Source organism: Quercus suber, unplaced genomic scaffold (genome assembly GCF_002906115.3).
Source record: "Quercus suber isolate HL8 unplaced genomic scaffold, Cork oak 2.0 scaffold_51, whole genome shotgun sequence".
NCBI lineage: Eukaryota > Viridiplantae > Streptophyta > Magnoliopsida > Fagales > Fagaceae > Quercus > Quercus suber.
The window spans coordinates 1,283,143-1,305,163 of NW_027069516.1; the positions used below are offsets into that span (position 1 = coordinate 1,283,143).

Sequence of the window (22,021 nt, forward strand, 5' to 3'; positions counted from 1 at the left end):
ATCATATCAATTCAAGTAATTAAACAACATGAAGAATCCAAAGCTCCTGTTTGGCCACCAAGAAACCAAAAAAAAAAAAAAAAACTTTGAATCACTTATAAGTCAAATCAATTAGTTAAATTTCTAATTCAAAATAGTGAAAAACGAATAGATGAAAGAAGATGTTCGATTTTCACCTTTCTAGAAATCTTATCTAAATCCAAACAAAAATAAGCCAGAGAACTAAATTAGGGGCCAAAAACTTTTATCACAATTCCACACCAAGTAACTCATTTAATTCCCCGCTCAATTAATTAAACAAAATCTAAGATTTCAAAATTAAATTTTATTTTCTTTCTATCATTTTTCTCATTTTAGGGCAAGGAATGGTTGGAACATGAGAAACATGAATACAAAAAATCTGAAATTGCGGCATACGGTCATCATATTCATGTCATGAGATGACTTTGCCGCATCCTATTCTACCCATATGACTTATGACAAACAGACAAAGCAAGTTGTGATGATGGAGATATAACATATTCGTAGGAGCAAAGTAGTTATCAAAGTCAACACTACAATTCAATTACATTTAAAAACCCAAAAAGTGTTAGTTTTTTTTAGGCTGGAGAGTTTTTTTTTTTTTTTTTTTTGGAGAAATTTTAGGCTGGAGTTAGACCCATCCAACTTCTATTTAATTCATGATTTGGACAGCTTATCTTTGTTGATCAAAGACATTAAATAAGGTACATTTTTGGGTTTATTAATTGTAACCAAGGAAGTCACAATCGATCACCATCCACTAACCACTTCTTAAAAAGAGAGCTAAAATCATTGTAATCATGTTGGGACTTGGTAGTTGAATCCTATGACTTCCTTCCCTTTTTGTGGACCAAAAAGCTTTTACCTCTGAGGATTTGGTCTTATAATCACTGATTTTTGGATGGCCCATTTTAGGTCCAATGGACTATACAGCTGGATGAAACCTCTTATGAGAACAACTGTTTATTGGCCCATTAGAGGCCTAATGGACTACATAATGAGGTTAGTCTCTTCTTCCTTCCATCATTAATATGATTAGCTATAATTATAGGTTATCCTCCCTTTTTTTTTTTTTTTTTTTTTTTTTTTTACCTATAACTATAACTATAGGTTTTTTCTTCAAAGGAAGAGCTATAAGTTAACTAACCTAAGGAGTGAAAAACGAACTTTTCTCTTACTAGCTTTCAGCAGTCTTGGTCCTCTTGGAAAGTAAAAGAAACCAATTTGCATTGTATAACGTAAAATTCAAACCTCTCCGATCTGTTAATTGATCGTAGTAGGGGTTTTCTTTCATTTTTTATATTTCCTTTTTCTTTTCCCTTTTCTATTTTTCTTGCCTTGTTTTTGTACCAATTATGGATGAAGCTATGGAGGAGCTTTGGAAAAAGTTTCATCATTCTAAAGACAATGGTGATCTCAGCCCAAGTAGAGTTATTTTTCAACGTTCTCCCTTTTGGATTAGGGTTTTCAATGTTCATATTAAAAGTATGAATAGAAGTATTGGTATTCGTATTGCCAATGAGATTGGTACTCCTCCTTTGGTTGATGTTCCAAAGAGTAGTCTTGCTCGGGGCCCTTTCCTTTGTATTCAAGTAGACATTGATATCTCGAAACCTTTGATGAGGGAAAAAATAGTTCATATTGAAGATGTGGAAGAAGGATGGGTCTTTTTTAAGTATGAGAGATTACCTACCTTCTGCTATCATTGTGGTATTCTTGGTCATCAAGATCATGAATGTCAAAAAATTAAAAAATGTTGTCTTTCTCTGGATGAGGATGAGTTCCAATTTGGTCCATGGCTTCGTGCTATAGCTCCAAAAGTTGGTTAGAAGAAAAGTAATTTCAAACAGTCCAAATCAAATGACAAAGATGAAGAGGAAATCTAGGTCTTTGAGGGGGAAGATGGTATAGCTGAGCCCTCCTTAATCCGGCAACAGCTGATTGGTAATCCGTTGACCGGAAAATCTACTGTGACAACAGCTGGTTGACTCAATTAGAATCTCGGATGGGTGGGAAACTTCAAAATCTTTGGATCATAATCAAATTTCTAATTTTGAACGGGATAGTATCCTACCTAAATCCACAATATCCAGAAATCTTATCCCCTCATCAAATCTAAATTCCAAATCACCAGATATCTCACAACTAATCATTTCGGATACTTCCAAAGATCCTGTCTTAATTCCTTCGGATAAGTCTAATCCTATTTCTGGGGAGAGTATTTTATATACAATTACGACAGCAACTGATAAGGATGTTACACCCCAATATCTGAGTCCGGGGCAACAACTAGTGGGTGAGAAAGATAAAAATTTAAATAGGGGGTACTCAAAACATTGATGTGGAGATGGAGATAACCACAAATTTTCCTGAGGATTTATCGGGCCACAACAAATCATCCCTTCGATCATGGAAACATATGCTACGTGATCCTAACAACCAGTCATCCATTGATGTCTTGAATCATTCTTCTCATCTAGCCAAGCGTCCATCCACAGTCTCCACTCCTTTGGATTCTCCTACTCACAAAAAACAAGTTATTGGTAGGGATAGTATGAGTCTTTCGCAATCCTTCATTGGTACTTCTCCAACATGAAATTGTGTTTGTCTATTTCACTGTCAAAGAAGACTACATCAGTGGGTTCTGGATTTCTTCTACACAACAACATAGGTGAAGTGTTAGCTGCATCATGCGTTCGGGTAGAGAAGAATTTGAATACTTTGATTAAAGATAGTTTTGATTTCTTTTTTCTTTTCCCTTTTGTTAATTGTTAGCATACCTTTACGATGTAATTGCGTTGCATTAGTTTTGACTAATGTTGCAAAAGAGAAAGAGGAGGTTATTGGAAGAATGCCTCTCTTTTCTCTTTTTCATTGTAAAATTTGATTCTATCAAAATAAAGGCTACTATCGTTTTTACTCACAAAAAAAAATCACCTAAGAATACTCACTAAAAAAATCGCATAAGATTCATATTAATTGAGGAAAATAATACATACATTAATTATTTAAAAAAAAATTCTCATAAGAACTTGTATCTATTTCTAGCATGCCATACATCTTCAAGAAAGATTGAAGATAATATGAAATATACCTCGCCTAGTAAAGCTTGATGCAATATTGTTGGTGGTGGCTTGATTAACATCTCATCCATACTCGAACTAGCATCAGAGTTACAAGGTATGAATAATTGAACACTACTTTCATCCTCCATTTTGCACAGAAGGCAAAGCTGATCATCAACTCTACACACTACCAATAAACTTAATTTTTCACGTGTGTTGGTGGGTTTAATCCTATACAGGAATACTGCTTTCATCCTCCATTTTGCACCAAAGGCAAAACCAATCATCAACTCTACACAGTCTAATGATATTCTTTCTCTTTATAAATATTAATATTAAAATGTGAAAGTTAAACACATTAGAAGTGAGCAAGAATCTTATAACTCAACTGATTAATACATTTTAGTATTTCCAACAAAAATATTAAGAGTTCAAATAACTTCTTTGGTCCCTCCAACCAAAAAAAAAACTCATAAGTGTGAGATTATTTTACTTTTTAGTATTATTATTATTGCAATTGTTTTAATATTTTATGAGATGGTACAAAAATATCATATGCTAAGCTTAAAAAAAAAAATTCCCGCCAAGCCCAACCGTTTCGAGAAACAGAAAGAACCAACCACTCTCTTTTTCTCTCTAAATAAACACAGTTGTACCTTCCAACTCAAGAAACCATTTTTCTTGCAACTTGCAAGAGTGGAAAGACACCCACTATTCCAATGGCGGAACAAGACACCAACTCCAACTGCAAGTTCCAGACCTATATCGAAATCAAGGCCCCTCCTCCTCCTCCTCCTCCTCCTCCACCACCACCACCACCACCACCACCATTCACATACGATCGTGCTGACACTACTACTTTTCAACTCCAAGACCGAATCAAGTTCAGCTTCTTCGGTTCCCGCTCTCAGCGCCGTCGCAGCGGCGACACATGGATCATCTCCGTCTTCGTGATCCTCCACGTCGTTGCCTTCTTCGCCACCATGTTCGTCAATGACTGCTGGAACAATTCCCACCAAGACTGCGCCTTCAAGCTGCTTGGGAGGCTCTCTTTTCAGCCTCTCTCTGAGAATCCCTTGCTTGGTCCTTCTGCTTCCACGTGAGTTTTTTTTTCAATTCTACTAACAAAATCTTCTTCTTTTATCGGTTTCTTTATCTGGGTTTAAGTTTCTTTGATGATTCCTTCTCTAATTGGTGAATTTCATTTTGGGGTTTGAGTTTCTTTGACCTGAAAAGTTTGCATTGGAACTGTCTTTTTATTGTTGATTGCTGAAGAAATTAGTAATGGTTTTAGCAGCTGTTAATCTTTTATGCTGGGTTTCTAGAAAATTCTGAGAATTTTTTTTTTTTTTTTTGGGGGGGGGGGGTGGTTTTGGAAAATTACATTTTAATGCCTATAGTGTAGGATGTAACAAATTAAACCCTAAAATTAATAAAATTAAGCCTCACCCATTTAAGAGAAATTAATCCATATAGATTATGAGAGTTTAAAATGTAGTTTACCCTTTTTATCATGTATGTCTCTAAAATTATGTTCTTACCTGTTTTTCTTATATGGTAATATTGTTGACAAGGAAGTTTGAGAAATATCTTTTTTTTTTTTCTTTTTTTGTGTTTTGGGTCTCTCTGTATGTTTAATGGACTTAAGCTTGCTTAATAAAAGTTAGGACCTTTGGAGTTTAGATAGTGATGGTGATTTCAGCCCTAGAGAACTAAAAATGTGTGTGTGGTTCAGTGGTTCTTTAGTTCCAAAGCCAATTTAACATCCTCTAATTTTGGAGACTGAACCAAAGTTTTGTAGCGCAGCTTAATAGTACTTTGTGTTGTCTTTAGTTCATGTTTTAACACATATATCTTCTGTTTGTTATACTCTTAGCCTTTTGTGTTTTGACTTGTCTTTTTCACTGAATAATTGCATTTACATGTTAGAACATGATTCTAATATGTTGCCTTATATTTTTCACTGATCAGACAGAACTCAGCCCAATGCTATTAGTTGGCTCTATCTGGTGCTTTCCAACAATCTCAAATTGATGCTTTTCAATGTTGCAGGCTAGGCAAAATGGGAGCTCTTCAACATTCATTCTTAACAGAATATCACCAAACTTGGCGTCTTTTCACATTTCCATGTTTGCATGCTGGAGCTATCCACCTTGTCATCAACCTCTGCAGTGTTGTCCTTATAGGGGTTTTCTTAGAGAAAGAATTTGGACAGTGTAACTATTTTCTTCTCTCTAGTATGATTCACTTAATCAAATAAGTATACAGCTAAATCTTGAAAAGTGTTGTAAAGAATTTTACCTTCTTGCTGTTTTTATTTCTATTGGGCAGTAAGGATTGGGTTAGTATATATACTCTCGGCTTTTTTTGGTACCTTGGTGGCTGCACTTTTTGTCAGAAACATTCCAGCAGTTGGTGCATCCGGAGCTCTATATGGATTGCTTGGAGCTATGCTCTCTGTGCTTATTCGTAACTGGAAGATTTACTCCAATAAGGTCCTTCACCTTCTTCTTTTCTCAGCCCCCAGTTATCACTCTATGCCATTAGTCTGATTAAGTGGTCTAATAATTGCTTTTTTCTTTGATTGCAGTTTTCAGCTGTAGCGTCAATTTTCTTTGTCACCATGATCAATTTCATCCTTGGTCTGCTACCTTATGTAGACAATTTTTCAAATACTGGAGGTTTTATATCAGGTTTCCTGCTTGGATTTGTGCTTTTGTTCAGCCCTCAGCTCAGGCTAGTGGCTCAAAACAAAGGAGGCCTCTTTGAGTATGGTGTTAAAGATTCTATCAAGTTGAAGTTGAAGCAGAAGCTAGAGAGGCCAGTCCTGAGGAGTATTTCTCTTCTTATTTTTGGTCTTATGTAAGTTCTTTTTCTTCCTTTCTTTGCATCTCAAGCTTCCTTCTCTTACTAGTTGCTAGAAATTTTTGGCCGGTGATATGTTATAAGAGGAGCTTCTTCTTTATGCAGACTTGCTGGATGTATTGTAGCAGTTCTTCAAGGTGTTAACATCAGCCCATATTGCAAATGGTGTCAATATGTTGATTGTGTTCCTTTCAAATGGTGGAGCTGCACAGACAAAGCAATTTCTTGTGAGGTATAGATTTATTTACTATTAGCAATTCTTTAGATGAATTAATGACAATTAATTCACACTCCAGTATGACATTGAACCTGTGACTTCACCCTTCTCCCCTTGTTTATGGAGGGAGGAAATGCCACTTGGTCCAAAGACTAATGGCTTTTTTTAGCAATTTGATTTTTTATAATGTCAAAACCTGAAAGTAGCAATCTAAATGGGAAAAAAAAAACAGGAGAGATAGGATAAGATTTGTTTGGTAGTACTGGTAATGTATGTTTCTGACTGCACAAAGGAAGTGAAACCATTGCCTTATACTGAATGTAGATTATTTATTAAGATTACTGCCATATACCGTAACTGATTTTTTCTCAGTATGGCTAGTTAAATTATTTTTAATGAAGATAGATGGCTTCTCCCAATACAATTCTGCATCAATTAAGTTCATATTCATCTGTATTTTGGTACTTTCCTGATGTCCTTTCTTGCTTGCTTTGATTTCAACTCTGTCTGCAGCTTACATAGTTTGGTACCTACTTAAGTTTTCTCCGTAAGGGGCAAAAAAATATTTGTTTTAAGAATGTCTACCTCAAAAGACTTCTTTGCACATAAAATTTATTCTTCCTTCTAAGTCTCTACAAATGGACTATAGCATGTTATGATATAATTGATACTTTGATAGACCAATCAAAAAAAAAAATTGATACTTCGATAGACTCTAGTTTATATTCTATGCTAATGCTGGTAAATTTTAAATGCAGACCATGGTAAGCAATGAACAGTTGACATTGACCTGCCTGAGTGATGGAAACTTCAGGGTTTTCCCTTTCACTAACATTTCGCAAGCAAGGATAGAGGATTTGTGCAGTCTGATATGCTCATAAAAACTTATGAGGCCTGTTGATTTTGTTACAAAATGGTAGAACTATACCAAATTTAATGTGCATATCATGCTAATGCTAGTTCCGAGTTAAATGTAGACTATGGTGAGCAATGCAGATTTGATATTGACCTGTTTGAGTTGAGTACAGGCAACTTCAGGGTTGTCCCTTTCATCAACGCTTTGCTAGTTAGAATAAGGGATTTGTGCAGTCTGATGTACTAATGAATACTTGTGAGTTTTGACAATTTTGTTCTGACCAGGTAGAACTGTACATGTTTTAATATCAATATTTTGTTGATTACTAGTTAGAATATTTGTAGCACTGTCAGTTGCTCGTGTTTCAATTATTGAAATAGTATAATTGAACAGTTAGCACATCCAATGAAATGACTTCAGTCTTGAACATGAATTACGCGAATGGGCTTAATTGATGAACCAAATTGAATGTCCTCCTCTTTGGTTGAAGGTTGCCAGTCAAGTTGAAGTACTGATTTTTCCCAACACTATAGTAATCACATGTTATTGATTTATCTCAAATCATCAACTTGGAGATTTTTTTTTTTTTTTTTTTTTACTCTAAACTAGTAGCCTGTCACGCACTGCCTCTGCCATCCTTTCACCTTTGAGAATGATTATCAATAAAGTAGCCTACAGTGTGATATTCTTGACTTCTTCACAACTGCATGCACCCAAGGTAAAACTTTAAGATCATATAGGTCATATCAAGACCCAATATATGATCCTCAGCTCGTCAAATTTTTATGAATCTGGGATTATATTACATGGCCATAGTCATTACTCATTATCATGGCATCCATGTGTTAGATGTGCTGACCTTGTCGAGTCTGGGACCATATTGCATAGACGGTCATTGAAGCCTTTTGTCTTCCATCTCAAAATTTGGTATAAAGTTTACATCTAGAAATTTAAGTCAGGAACCTGTGGGAATTATCAATAAAAATGTATAGTGTTTTTTTTTCTTCCTCAAAATTTCTAAAAAAATTCTGTACTGCTACTAGAGCTTGATCATCTACCATGTGGTCCATATCACTATTGATATTGAGGTGGGGGTTATGAATAGTTATTGGTTTGTAGGCAACCTAATGTCTTGGAGTTCAAAATGTTGTGTTTTGGTTGTTTATCTCTCACCTTTTCATGGAAGCAACCAATCAGTCCTTGATATTTGTGGGGACAAAGAACTAAGTTGTGTTCATATGTACTGATATTATACCGTCTTGTGATTTTCTAAATTGATCGTGAAACCCCAAAATCTAGCAGACATAACTTCAATTCAATGAACCTGCCCTTTGAGTCTTGTAGGCCCATAATTCTAAATTATCATACAAATGTGATAAAACTTTTCACAACAGAAAAAAAATAAGGAAATAAGTTAAAAGGAAATCATTCTATGGGATTTTTGTTCAGTATGTCTGGGGGGACACACATCAAACTTTTTATTCAATGGCCTATGATAGAATTAATTTCCAATCAACTCACTATTGGTGAAATGCATGGCCAAAGCAAATGAATGGACCTAATTGAAGGAGCAATTGGACTCAGGATCTGATTAATGTTAAGAAATTAAATGTAGATGGAGACATGAAAGTTCAAAATAGATTCTAGAATCCATATGCCTTTAATATGGTCTCACTAAACTACAGAGCAAGCAGCCAAAGAAGTTTACATAAGAAGATATAGTCATAAAATACTTTCCCGCTATCTCCTAAGTTTATTATATAGCTATTCAATGGAAGAAAAAAAAAAAGCTCCATCACCATAGTGGTGTTACTGTTGTTTATGCCCTTTATTCTGTTTTTATCATTAATCCTAGTGCTAATAATACCAAACTATTGGCAATTTCTTTCTTCTCTTTCAAGTACTAGACTAATTACATGGTACAAAATTGTAGCACATTTATCACACAGGGCATCAAAAAGAGGAGCAAAATCGAATTCAAAGTCATGAGCTAAGCTAACATTTCTGTAGCAGCCTTGTTAAACTTGAAAGTTGAAACCAAAGTACAACTTACCAACCCATTAAAAGATTTAGCATGGGCATTTTGGTTCTCAAATGGGATTTTAGTCAAAGTCTCTCCCATCTCTTTTCCTTTCCTTTTATATATATATATATATATATATATAATTTATTTATAAATCAAATCCAACTTGCATGGGCATTTTGGTTCTCAAATGGGATTTTAGTCAAAGTCTCTCCCATCTCTTTTCCTTTCCTTTTATATATATATATATATATATATATAATTTATTTATAAATCAAATCCAACTTTTTTGCTATCCTTTCATTATTATAATACTCTCTCATTGTGGACCAACAACACCTTATCAAACTATAAATATATTGTGGACTGTGGGTTCAAGTAGTGGCCACACGTGCAAATGTGTCACCATCTGGGGATTTAACGTTGGTTCTCATTTGTAAAGCCCACTTTTTTTAACCAAACTATATATCTGCAAAAGCTTCCGTGGCCTAAATGAATAGCCGTTTGAAATTATTAAATGTATGAGGTGGGCTTTAACTCACACACCATAATGCTGGCCCACTATATAGTTTAGGCCCCACAGTCCATACTCACTGGCCCACTATACGGTTTAGGCCCCATTTCAGAACAGACACAAGCAAATATCCAAAATTGATTAAAGCCGAAATATGGTTCAGTAATTTCTTGCTTTATTTTTCATTATAAATAGCCATACTATCCGTGATGAATAAAGAAAATAAAAAATTTATTAATTAAAATGAAGATAAATAAAATTTATTGTAGATTGAATAGTTTTGATAGCTACGGTACAAAGAAAGGTGGAGAAAGACAGTTGTAGAGAGAAATCAGCATGCTTAAAGGGGGAAAGAATTAGGAGGAGAAAGTGACAGAGCTACTTCATTGGTATAATCAAAGAATGTGATTTCCAAAAAAAATGTGACAATTTCATATGAAGTACTATTTCTAGGTTGTTACAATAATACTATTTAAGGAAAATTATGCTAATCTTCGTCATGGTTTAAAAATAAATTTTAATTTAATTATTAAAAAAAAAAAAAAGAACAATGGCCCCTTAAGTTTTGCACAAATAACATCCTTCTCTTGAGTTTTGTGATAAACATAATTACATACTAATGACAATAAATCACAATTTTATCCTTTTTTTAGACAATGCCCCTTAAATTAGTCTATTTTGTAGATTAATATGCTTTTAGTTAAGCGATAATGTTCTTAATTTGTCCTTAATTTATTAAGAAAATCTATATTTTTCTCTCGAATTATTCAATTTACCCTATTTATACAAGAATTAGGAACACTTAATCAGATAATTCAATGGAAAAAAAGAGTTTCTTTATCCCAATTAGTAACTTTTTGCAAAACAAATTAAGAATTATTGACGTTTACTCATATCTCAAGACTTTGCTGTAATTTTCACTACTATTTAACTTTGTAAAAATAAACTTCACCCCTTTTTTTATTGCTAAGAAAACAAAAATTAATCTACACACCCAATACATTGAATTGCAACACCTTTTCAAATTTTCCTCTTTTTTTGTTTTTGTTTTTTGGTTGGGTAGAAAAATGAAATAGAGAGTATAGTCTAATCATTAATTCCTATCACATCAGAGAGAGGCAGCTATGATAAATGGAGTGCTTATAGTACACTGTAAGGCTGTAAGCTTCACACTCCATAGACCCAATCCATAAGCCAGCAATTATTCTTTTTCTTTTAAATTTCAGATCTCACATTCTCACTCTCTCTCTCTCTCTCTCTCTCTGTGTCTCTCTCTATCCTATGGTGTTACAGATATGATTGAATGCGGCACTTGACCTATACATTGGCCGCCCTTACAGGACCAACCAGCCGCAGTGGTTTAAATGAGTAGTACTTAACTTTAACATGCATTATGTGGACCTATTGTCCTACCCCAAACCCCCAAAAAACAAAAACAAAAATAAGAAGAAAAAATTATTGGGTTTGATAAATCCCTGTACCCCAGTCTTACTACTAGTCAGTAAGTGATCCATTAAGTTATTGCACTGTGGGTGATTACAATTACAAACTAGACATTACCATCTACTTAGCCTAGACAAGAACCCCAAAGAGCAAAAAATACCCAATAGAACAGGTCTGCAAGAGAACTGTGCCTTTTGTAACTTTTTTTTTTTTTTTTTCTTCTTTTTGGGCTGCTTTTGTTTCTACTTTTTGGGCAGGGCTGTAGTTTCAGATCAAACTCGGCAGAGAAATTAATTGGACCAAGGTACCTTTAAGCTGTTTAGAGCAAAGATCTTGGACCATTGTACCAAAGCTAAAGATATAAATAAAACTAGCCCACAAATCGTTAAACAAATGCATTATTTTGTGGCAGCTTTAGCAGTTAGCACACTTAAGTACCATCTCTGTTTGTGATCAAAACAGCTGGCTCGTGGGCCATGCCAAGGCTGAGTTTGAAGGAGATATGGAGTACCCAAAACATTTATGAGCACCTCTTTTAAAGAAGAGATTACAACCAAATAAATTATACGGTTTGCTAAAGCTTAATTCATGATGGGAAAAATGACAGGATGATTTAAGTACACGGAGTGATAATAATAATAATAATAATGAAAGTGATAAAAAAACTTTGGCAAATTTTTGCTAGAAAGTTAGTTTATAAATATAATTGACACAAAAATAAAATATACCTAGAATGACACTAGACATGAAATTGGAGTGCACTGAAAATCTAAAGACACTGGATGTCAAATTATAGTTCATTAGAGTGAAACTTGGCATAAAATTGGAGTGCAGTCAGAATTTAAATTTTATTATTAATTGAGTTTTCATTTTAATATACTATTGAATATGATGTTTGTATAAATACAATGTTTGGATTGACAAATAGCTTGGTACTTTGGGCCAATAAAAAAAGTAATCTAATAAGAAATATTTTTTTAATATAATTTTTTAGTTGGTCATTTTATTTTATTGGGTCGCTAGACTACCTAAAAGGCACATGTTAAAGAATAATAAATATTTAGTTATGAGGTATAATGCATAATTTTCACACGAAAAAAAAAAAAAATACTTATCAATGATCTATTGGTTTGTGTGAGGGGGACGAGGATCGATAGCCGTTAATAAATAAAATAAGGGCAATTTCGAGGAGGAGAACTTCACAAAGAGGACTTATTTAACTAATAAGGAGTTTTGGATGTTGCCATTGGTGAAGATGCCGAGGGTGCCTACTTAACCTCAGAAGGCCGAGAATCAGGAATGAAAGGAGAACGATGCAACCCCCGGGGGGACAAAGGTAACTTGGTATTGAATAAGGAAGAGAAGAAAAAGGAAGAACAAGGCAGTCATCCTCTCCGCATTAAATGCACTACAACCACTTAGCTGGCCGCATTAATGAGGAAATGACCATGAACAATGTTCCTCACAACTCATATTTTGGTGTAAAAACCTTCTAGCAAGGTCTTAATAGGACAAGTATCAGGAAAGTCTAATTACAACCCTCCAAATATAAGATCCAAATGCATCTTTGCTAAGTTATATAAAGCCAAAAAGCACCTGGATCATGGGGGACGTGAAAATTAGGAAAAAAAATAAAAAGAGAAAAAAACCATCCTGTTGTACCTTCTTCCTCGAACTAAACCCGAGGACGAACACTTAGCCAATTTCAAGCTATTTCTAATTGAATGTTACCACTTCTCTTATAGTTTTTGGGCCTGACTTTCATCTCTTGTTACATAATGGATACTTAAAAGTTTCATCTCTAAAATTTAATTGTGTGAGTGAATAGTAATTGGATTAAAACCAACCTTAATTATCTAACTTATTTTTCACCCACCACAGTTTGCTTACACAAATTTATTGTATATTTCCTTGATATTTGTGGATAATTTGACTTTATTTTTTTATTAAAAAAATGTATACAAAGATAATTCAATGAAAAATTAAATACACCTTAACTAACTTAAAAATAAAAAAAATTAAAAAAAAAAAACTTTTGTTAACAAATACCCAAATAGCAATAATTAAGATGCATTTATGCTTTATTAAATAATCTTTACACTTAGATTAGGTTAGAGTAGAATTTCTATATTGTATCAAAATAAATCTTTTTATATTTGAATAAAAATAATAATAATAATATTTTTATACATTTTTCAAAAAAGAAAGTCAAATTATATATATATATAAGGGTAAAGTTTTTGTCTAGTCAACGCCAAATCCTATTAAAAAAAAAAAAAACCATTTGTACGTGTAAGCCAAAAATTTCATTAACAAGTATATATTTTTTTCTGAAAAAAATGTATTACAGTTTATAATTGAACATTTGTTAATTATTAATATGTCCTCACCAGCGCCTAATAATCACAAGTTATTTGTAGCCGTTGAAATAACTTTGAGTTGGCCCCCGCACACACACTCCTGGTCAGGATCAGCAGACATGTCACCTGTCGAATTTAAATATCCGCTAAGCATCTCCAGGTTTTCTCCACAAAACATCCTGCACCATTGAGAGAGCAACCTGTAGTAATGTGACACATGGCATGTTCCCACTAATGCACATGGTGAGGTATGCATTACATACTTACGCTTCCAATTGCGAGTAATACTAAAAATACACCTATTTTTACATCTATCTTACTTGCGTGTCAACTCTTAATTGAATTTTAGCAAGTATATAAAGTGATCTTATGTAAAAGTGTTAAAATATAATTAAGAGTTTTTTAGTAAAAAAATTCAATTAAGAGTTGGCACGTAAATAAAGTGCGGATTTTGGTGTATAAATGCCAGCACTTACTCTTTCTAGAAAGACTTAAAAAATAAAAAAGATCAAAATCATAATCATGAAAAGGGACTCCTAGGGGGGTTCCGTATAGAAATACGCATCTAAATAAATAAAGGCTACAACTACAAGCACTAGCACTATGTGACTTTGTTATATTACTATAAATGTTTGGGTGATGGTTTGGTTTCTTCTTGGTTTGCAAAAATATATAGTCTAAAACTTTTAGAAGGCCCTATCAAAAAAAAAAAAAAAAAAAACTTTTAGAAGGCTCCCTCTTTTAGGGGACGAGAAAGGGACTAAAAGGCAGCTATAGTGGGAAGGAATCCAGAAGTGGGAGTTGCCCTAGTTGAACCAAAAAGCAAAACCCAATCTTGTGAGTTTGTGGCCTCTCACTATCAATGTTTTTAGTCAAAGAGTGGTGTAATGGGGTTGGGTTTATTTATAGGGTATATAGAACCCTATGGGACTTCAAATTTATATGATCGTTGCTCATTTCGTCTTTTTTATTATAAAGTATATGCTCTTTTTTTTTTCTTCATCAAAAAAACAAAAATGGTTGACTCTCTCTCTCTCTCTCTNCATTATAACAATAATTGCTCAATTTATTTAATTTTCTCAGGGAAAAAAAAAGAAGAAGTAGAAGTAACTATCTCATTATAGCCCATAAATGTATTAGTATTCATTACTCTACACAAATATAAGTAAATATTCTATCTCTATATATATATATATATATATAAAGGTATTAGATATATATAACTTTATATTACTACTTCAAATTAAATTTTATTTTTATTAAGCAATGTATTATATTAAAACATTTTTAATGTTTGGATTTATATATAATCTATTTCTTCTCTGAAAGCAATAATCTATTCGTTGCATAAAAGAATTTGAGAAGGTGCCACTCCATTGTAGTTTATGCTTAATAAGTTTTACATGTGCATGTATTATTATTTTTATTTTTTATTTTTTTATAGACACTAGCTTGTATTCCTCAGCATATGTGCATAGGCATTAATAACATAATTAGATACACCTTAGTGTTATACATTTTGTTTACAATTGATCCCAAGTTAGGTAAAAGGATGAGGGTTGTGGTAAGTTGATGATCAGTACAAAATTTAGTCACTCTATCATAAATGGATTATTGGAGGGAGAGAAAAAATATTCGTTTAAAGATAAAATGACCAAAGAAGGCAAGTGGGATTTAGACGAAGATGTTGATAAAATGTGAAATGAAATGGCTGCTTGTATTAAGAGTAGTTAAAGACATCCTTGGAGACTCTTAAGGATGTGGGCAAACGAGTAAGGAGACTTTGTAGTGAAATATGGAAGTTCAAACATCAATTAAATTAGAGAGAGCTGTAAAAGCCTACCTAAATGTAGAGACAGTGCTACTAATAAAAATTATAAAGTGGCAGAGAGGGAGGCAAAAAAAGTTGTCCAAGAGGCTAAATGTAAGGCCTATGATAACTTATAATAGGTTGGGAACGAATGAGGGAGAAAAACATATTTATAAACTAGCAGAGATAAAGAAAATGAAAACAAGAGAATTGAATGGTGTTGGGTGCATTAAAGTTAAAGTTCTGGGAGTGTTAGTAAAAGAAGATCAAGAAGTGTTTGTAAAAGAAGAGCTAATTCAAGAGAGATGAAAAAGTTATTTTAATAAACTTTTTAACGGAAACAATATGAAATATTGGAGCAATTTAAGTAACCAAATGAAGGATAGAAACTATAGATTTGTTTAAAGAATTAGGATGATCGAGGTGAATAATGCATTAAGGAGGATGAAAATGGAAAAAGTTGTGGGACCAAATGAAATAAATTTACTTAATGTCTGCATTTTCCAAATAAGTGACAAAAAATTGAGTTATTATGAAATATATTAAAAGGAATTTTTTTATTATAAAGTAGTAAATTTTTTTAATGGAGATTATATTTGAATTGATCATAAGTTTTGGTAAGAAAGTTGGATTAAATTCAAATGAATTGGAATTAATTTTAAATGGGCAAGAAGTAATTTCAAAAGAGTTTAAAGTGGTTTTAAATTGAATGGCACTTAGCACAACAAGCAAAATATAATTAATTAGAATCAAAATGATCTTGACACAAAATTAGAGAAAAATTAAAATCTAATTTAGATATTTTAAAGAGCTTCCACTTTATTATATTTTATAGAATATAGACTAACAATATTCATGCATGCATTTTGTATGTGATTAAAGGGTGATTGGTATGAATTTCTTTTTGGTACCAAGCCAAAACCAGTCCAAGAGAAACTCAGTTTGTCCTGTTTTGAGGTTGACTTGAACCAATTCCGAAACCATGCCCTTGGTCTTGACTGTATGTATAGACTATCTTCTTCTAAGATGGTTATTGCTGTTTTGTTTTTTAGGCTGAATTCTAAGATCAATGTCAACACTTTCTTCGTTCACATTCCACATGATTGAACATTTATCAATATAGAAGTATCTTTTTAGTCTTTAATTTTATAATAGAAGTTTCTTCAGTCAATTATAAATAATAACGAATTTGATACCCAAATAATTCCACACGAATATTCACCAGAAATGGGCTTTATACATTTTATTACGCGCAAAATCGGCTAAAATCAATTATAATAAGGGGGGTTCCTATAAATTATAAATTAAATTAAGCAAAAAAGAAGGATTCCATTAATCATATATGATCATCTTCAAGAAACTTTAATGTATAATAATCAAAGTCATAGCCAATAGAGTGACCCCCCACAAACTTTATACTAGCAAACCATATCATCATAAAATGAACATAATAATGATGAAGAAAATGTTGAACAAAAAGATAAGAGAGAAATAAAAATAAAATATAAAAAGTGGGATTTTTGAATAGTAGTGTATATATACATAAACACACTAGTATATGTTTGGAATTTGTCCTGCTGATATTGTGCCCACAGAATAGAACTGAGGGCCCATTAGAATTTTACATGATCACAATCCACTCTCTAATGCATGGTTGGCTGCACGATATTTATTTTGTTTTCACTTTCAATATAATTAAAATGTGTCTCGAATCTAAGACTACTTGAAATTTTCATAGACAAAGGTTTTTTAGGTGTGGCCCATAAGAAAAAGAGAACTCTGCTTTAGAAGGTTGAGAATATGATTATCATCCAGTTGTTTAGTTTTATGCTTGCCACATGTCCTAAAATACATCGGTAAGTAACACTTTTACTCTACCTTTTTTTTTTCTTCTTCTCTCTTTCTCCAAAGAGGGGAGTGATTTATTAAGTGTCCATGTCTATGATAATTGATAGGTGGAGCACCTTCTTCTTAGAAAGACAGTAATGCCCAACCCATTTCAACCATTTGTATTTGCATTTAAGTTTTTTTTTTTTTTTTTTCCCCTCTTTAGGTTCATGTGAATGATTTCAATAATTTTTTTCCCAAATAAGGGGAATCAATTAGGGATAACAAAATACTCCATCTTTCTTGTCCCAAATGGATGAGATGGAGACGGATTTGACCTCCTCTATCTTGTCTCAAAGGTTTATATATTGTTAAATAATATAGTTATCAAAGAAAAAAAAAAAAAACTCATTTACATAATTAATATACTATATAACTTAGCATAGAAATAATTACAATAAAATGAGAGAGACTCATTGAACTCTAACACCCAATACACAAGATCATTCAAGTAATGATCTAATGAAAAAGAAAAAAAGGTCTTTAATTGAATATGAAAAACTTCCAACATGTATAAAAATGATTACACTATATATAATTTAATAATTTATACATATCATATTTTTAATTTAGTTTTATTATGCATATTTTACTATCATCCTTAAAACCTCTCTCTTTCTCTCTCTCCACACTTACCATCACATCTCCCCTTTCTCTGTTATCTCTCTCATTAACATTGGAACCAACTCATTAAAGACGACAAAATACATACACCACGCTTAACCCAAACCTGCCCTATTCCCGCCTATGCCCAATGCAAGTTTTTTAGTCCCCAAAAAGAGACAGAGGCATTACCATCCGAAGCACTCCATCTTCTTACCATCACTAGAATCATTCCTACCAATTTAAGCCTTACAAATAAGTGATAGGTGCCATTAGGTTAGGAGGCCAGTGCCTAATAACTTGTTGGCCTAAGTGTCTAATAATTATCTAGGTCGTAATGTTTTAAAGTTACGATCCAACTTTTCATCATAATTATAAGATTAAAAACATTAAATTCTATTAAAAGCAAGGAAGCGGGTCAAAAGTTTTGTAGTTCAACTAGTAATTTTTCATGTTTTTTATGGAAACGTTAAGGGTTCAAATTCTCATTCCTCAACTATTGAATTATAAAAAAAAATAAAAAACAATGTTCGAAAAAATTTCTTCCCTACGGTTTTATCATGTTGACTGATTATTAAAATAAATAAAAATTCTTTATTTATTTTAATGTAATTAACTAAAAGAAAGGATAATTTTTTTTTCTTTTTAAAAAATTTCAACCTATAGTGTTTACTCTTAGTGATAGTTATTTATCATCAGACTAAAACACTAAATTGTTTTTGAATTTTAACCTCAAATCTCTTATTCAATATCAAAGACTTTACCCCTTTTTCTTTTTTTTGATAGGAAGAAACTTTACCAATTAAGTTAATTGAAACCCACAAAAGAAAGGAAGACTAGATGAAATAAAATAAGCGTTCATTTGTTTATTTTGGATTTTATTGTTTGCATATGTTTGTGCATCCATGCATACCTATTCAGTTATTCACCAACAAAGGTCGTTTGTGAGTTTGTCATCAATGACTTGTTGGCTACAGCGACAAGCTACCATCCAGTAAATCAGTTCTAGTTAACCTATTTTTTCTCTTCTTTCCAACATCATTGATATCTAATGCTTTTGAATGTCAAGTGATGTAGCACAATGTTATTCCGAATTCAACATTTTATAATCCTTTAAGTCTCAAATTGTAAAACATCCAATTTTTTAACGCATTTTTGTGAGTGAAGTCCATCTAATTCGTTGACCTTTTTTGTAAAAAAAGTCAGATTTCTAAAGCACCTCCAGTAATTCGAACTCTAGAGAAATAAAGATATTAAATTTTTAAATAAAATAAAAGGTAATATATAAATTCTATTTATTGATTTTTGAAAGAGTATTATATTTTGGGATGGAATGAGTATATTTTTTAATAAATGATAACGTACTTTTTTATAGATTTATTTTAGTAGCCCAAAACATTGTACTTGACATTTCATTAATTTTCACATGGATATAACATCTAACAAGTCATTTATGTCTGAGTTCAAGCGGTAGTTCAGTGTTGATGATATTTTTAGCCTAAAATATTATTTTGTCTCTAGAGTTTGCAAGAAGTTTTTTTCCCCTCTAAACTTTAAAAAATTCATTTTTCATCACTAAACTATTCAATTTGTTTACTATTTATCTTCAAATTAAAAAAAAAAAAAAAATATATATATATATATATACTTTTTTTATCCCTAACCTATTGAAGAAAAAAAAAATTCATCTCTATTTATGCCCCTAAATTATTGAAAAAAAAAAAAATCTCTTTAAAAATTTTAGGGATGAAAAACAAATTTCATACAAACTTTTGAGAAAAAAATAATACTTTAGCCTATTAAAAAAGCTATATTTTTGTTCATCATGGATACCACACGAGTGTCTATTTTCATCTCGTCTCCTTTTAGGGACAAAAAATATTTCACTCAAAACAGGTTGGGTTAGGATAGGACATAGACATTCTACCATACCTAATGAGAAAATGACAACACTAATGAGAGTGAAAGAGATGAGAGAAAAGAGGATAGGGTTGTGGTGGGAAAAATAAGAGCGAGAAACTAGTGTTTTGAGGGTAACAATCATAATAATAGTTGGTTGATGTCACATAGTTGTGCTATTTCAATTGAACAAATATTAGATTAATTTAAGGAATTTGTATAATTTACTATCCCAAATAAAGAAAAAAAAATTAAAAAAAAAAAAAAAAAAAAAAAAAAGAAGAAGTAAAGTTGTGTTGATCATTTGGGAAAAAAAAAGTCTTTGATTCCAAATTCCAATCTCAACCCACTTATAATTTGAAGTTTATACTTAAATTGAAGAGAAAGGTGTAGTCACATTCACCCCATTTCCATGCCCTAACATTGGTTTGAGATAGTGCCCCAATTTTCTTGCATTTAGAGGATTGTAAATCCTTGCTGACTTATCTTTAAAAGAAGTATAGGCTTTTAGGGATCCCCTTATCTTCTTCAATTAACATCAACTATAAATTTCATATAAACTTTAGAGACAAAATTAATACTTTAGCCTATTAAAAAAGCTATATTTATGTTCATCATGGATACCACACGAGTGTCTATTTTCATCTTATCTCCTTTTAGGGACCAAAAATATTTCACTCAAAATAGGTTGGGTTAGGATAGGACATAGACATTCTACCATACCTAATGAGAAAATGACAACACTAATGAGAGTGAAAGAGATGAGAGAAAAGAGGACAGGGTTGTGGTGGGAAAAATAAGAGCGAGAACTAGTGTTTTGAGGGTAAAAATCATAATAATAGTTGGTTGATGTCACATAGTTGTGCTATTTCAATTGAACAAATATTAGATTAATTTAATGAATTTGTATAATTTACTATCCCGAATAAAAGAAAAAAAAAGTTTAAAGTAAAGTTGTGTTGATCATTTGGGAAAAAAAATTCTTTGATTCCAAATTCCAATCTCAACCCACTTATAATTTGAAGTTTATACTTAAATTGAAGAGAAAGGTGTAGTCACGTTCACCCCATTTCCATGCCCTAACATTGGTTTGAGATGGTGCCCCAATTTTCTTGCATTTAGAGGATTGTAAATCCATGATGACTTATCTTTAAAAGAAGTATAGGCTTTTAGGGATCCCCTTATCTTCTTCAATTAACATTAACTAGATGATATCCTGCACGATACGCGGACAACTTTACAATTTTACTTGAAATCATTTTTATGTATATTAAAATCTACATATATATTTTTATATAATATTTATGTTTGCCCACAATATTGTTAATTTTGAAACTTGATTTTCTTAATTCATATTTTCTTTAAAAAAATTGTATAACACTGTAAAATTATAATATATTATAATATTTACTGTTAAAAATAGATTTTATTTTTCAAACACTTTTATATTCCTAAAATTACATAAATTTTAGCAACCTATCAAACACTTTCTCAACCACTCTATTCTCACAACCAAATATAGAGATCTTGATCACAAACACCCAATTAATTATCTCAATTAAATTAAGGAAATCATTTGTAAGTATCAACATAAAGAGAACGTGACTAAACAAAGAGAAATTTGCTAAAAACACATTCATTTATCAAAATTCAATCGTCTTTAGTTGGGCTTCCATATCCTTAAAAAAAAAAAGCGAAAAACACTTTTAAATCATGATTGATTATTGTTTTTATCACTATGGCTCATAGCGTACAAAATAGCAGTAAAATAAACTAACAAAGAAACCTACAAATTATGAATTCCAACACAAAATTTAAAAAAAAAAAAAAAAGAAAAAAAAAAGCTAACTTCATAAATAATCAATTAGAATGTTTCTTTTTCTTTTTCTTTAGTTCTAAAAAAAATACATTTATAACTTTCCCAAACCAAAATCTCAAACACCCAAAGAGTCCAAGTGAATTATAATTTTCACAAAATCTATAATGTCTGACTTCAACATCAAAACTGTAAACTACCATCATTGAATAAAAAATGCAAGCCCCTTCCTTGGTCATAGCCTACTCATACGGGTTACGATTAAATGATACTACAATGTTGGAGTTATGTGGTGTCATTGAAAGGTTGAAAGTAAATATTTGTAAGTATCAACATAAGGAGAACGTGACAAAACAAAGAGAAATTTGCTAATAACACATTCATTTATTAAAATTCAATCGTCTTTAGTTGGGCTTTCGTATCCTTAAAAAAAAAAAAAAAAAACAAAAACAAAACAAAAGCAAAAAGCACTTTTAAATCACCATTGTTTTTTGTTTTCATCACTATGGCTCATACTGCGCAAAATAGCAGTAAAATAAACTTACAAAGAAACTTACAAATTATGAATTCTAACACAAATTAAAAAAAAAAAAAAAAAAAAAGAAGCTAACTTCATAAATAATCAATTAGAATGTTTCTTTT

The 22,021-nt window shown here is 31.9% G+C and overlaps 1 protein-coding gene across 1 annotated transcript; it reads left to right on the forward strand.

Moving 5' to 3' along the window:
* The first annotated feature begins 3,703 nt into the window (after positions 1-3,703).
* Positions 3,704-7,435, forward strand: LOC112023236 (inactive RHOMBOID-like protein 8). Its single transcript, XM_024055855.2, has 6 exons — positions 3,704-4,185; positions 5,139-5,302; positions 5,418-5,581; positions 5,677-5,948; positions 6,057-6,183; positions 6,927-7,435. Exons 1-6 carry the CDS (start codon positions 3,806-3,808, stop codon positions 7,047-7,049), a joined length of 1,230 nt encoding a protein of 409 aa, XP_023911623.2. The 5' UTR covers positions 3,704-3,805; the 3' UTR covers positions 7,050-7,435.
* The last annotated feature ends 14,586 nt before the right edge of the window (positions 7,436-22,021 follow it).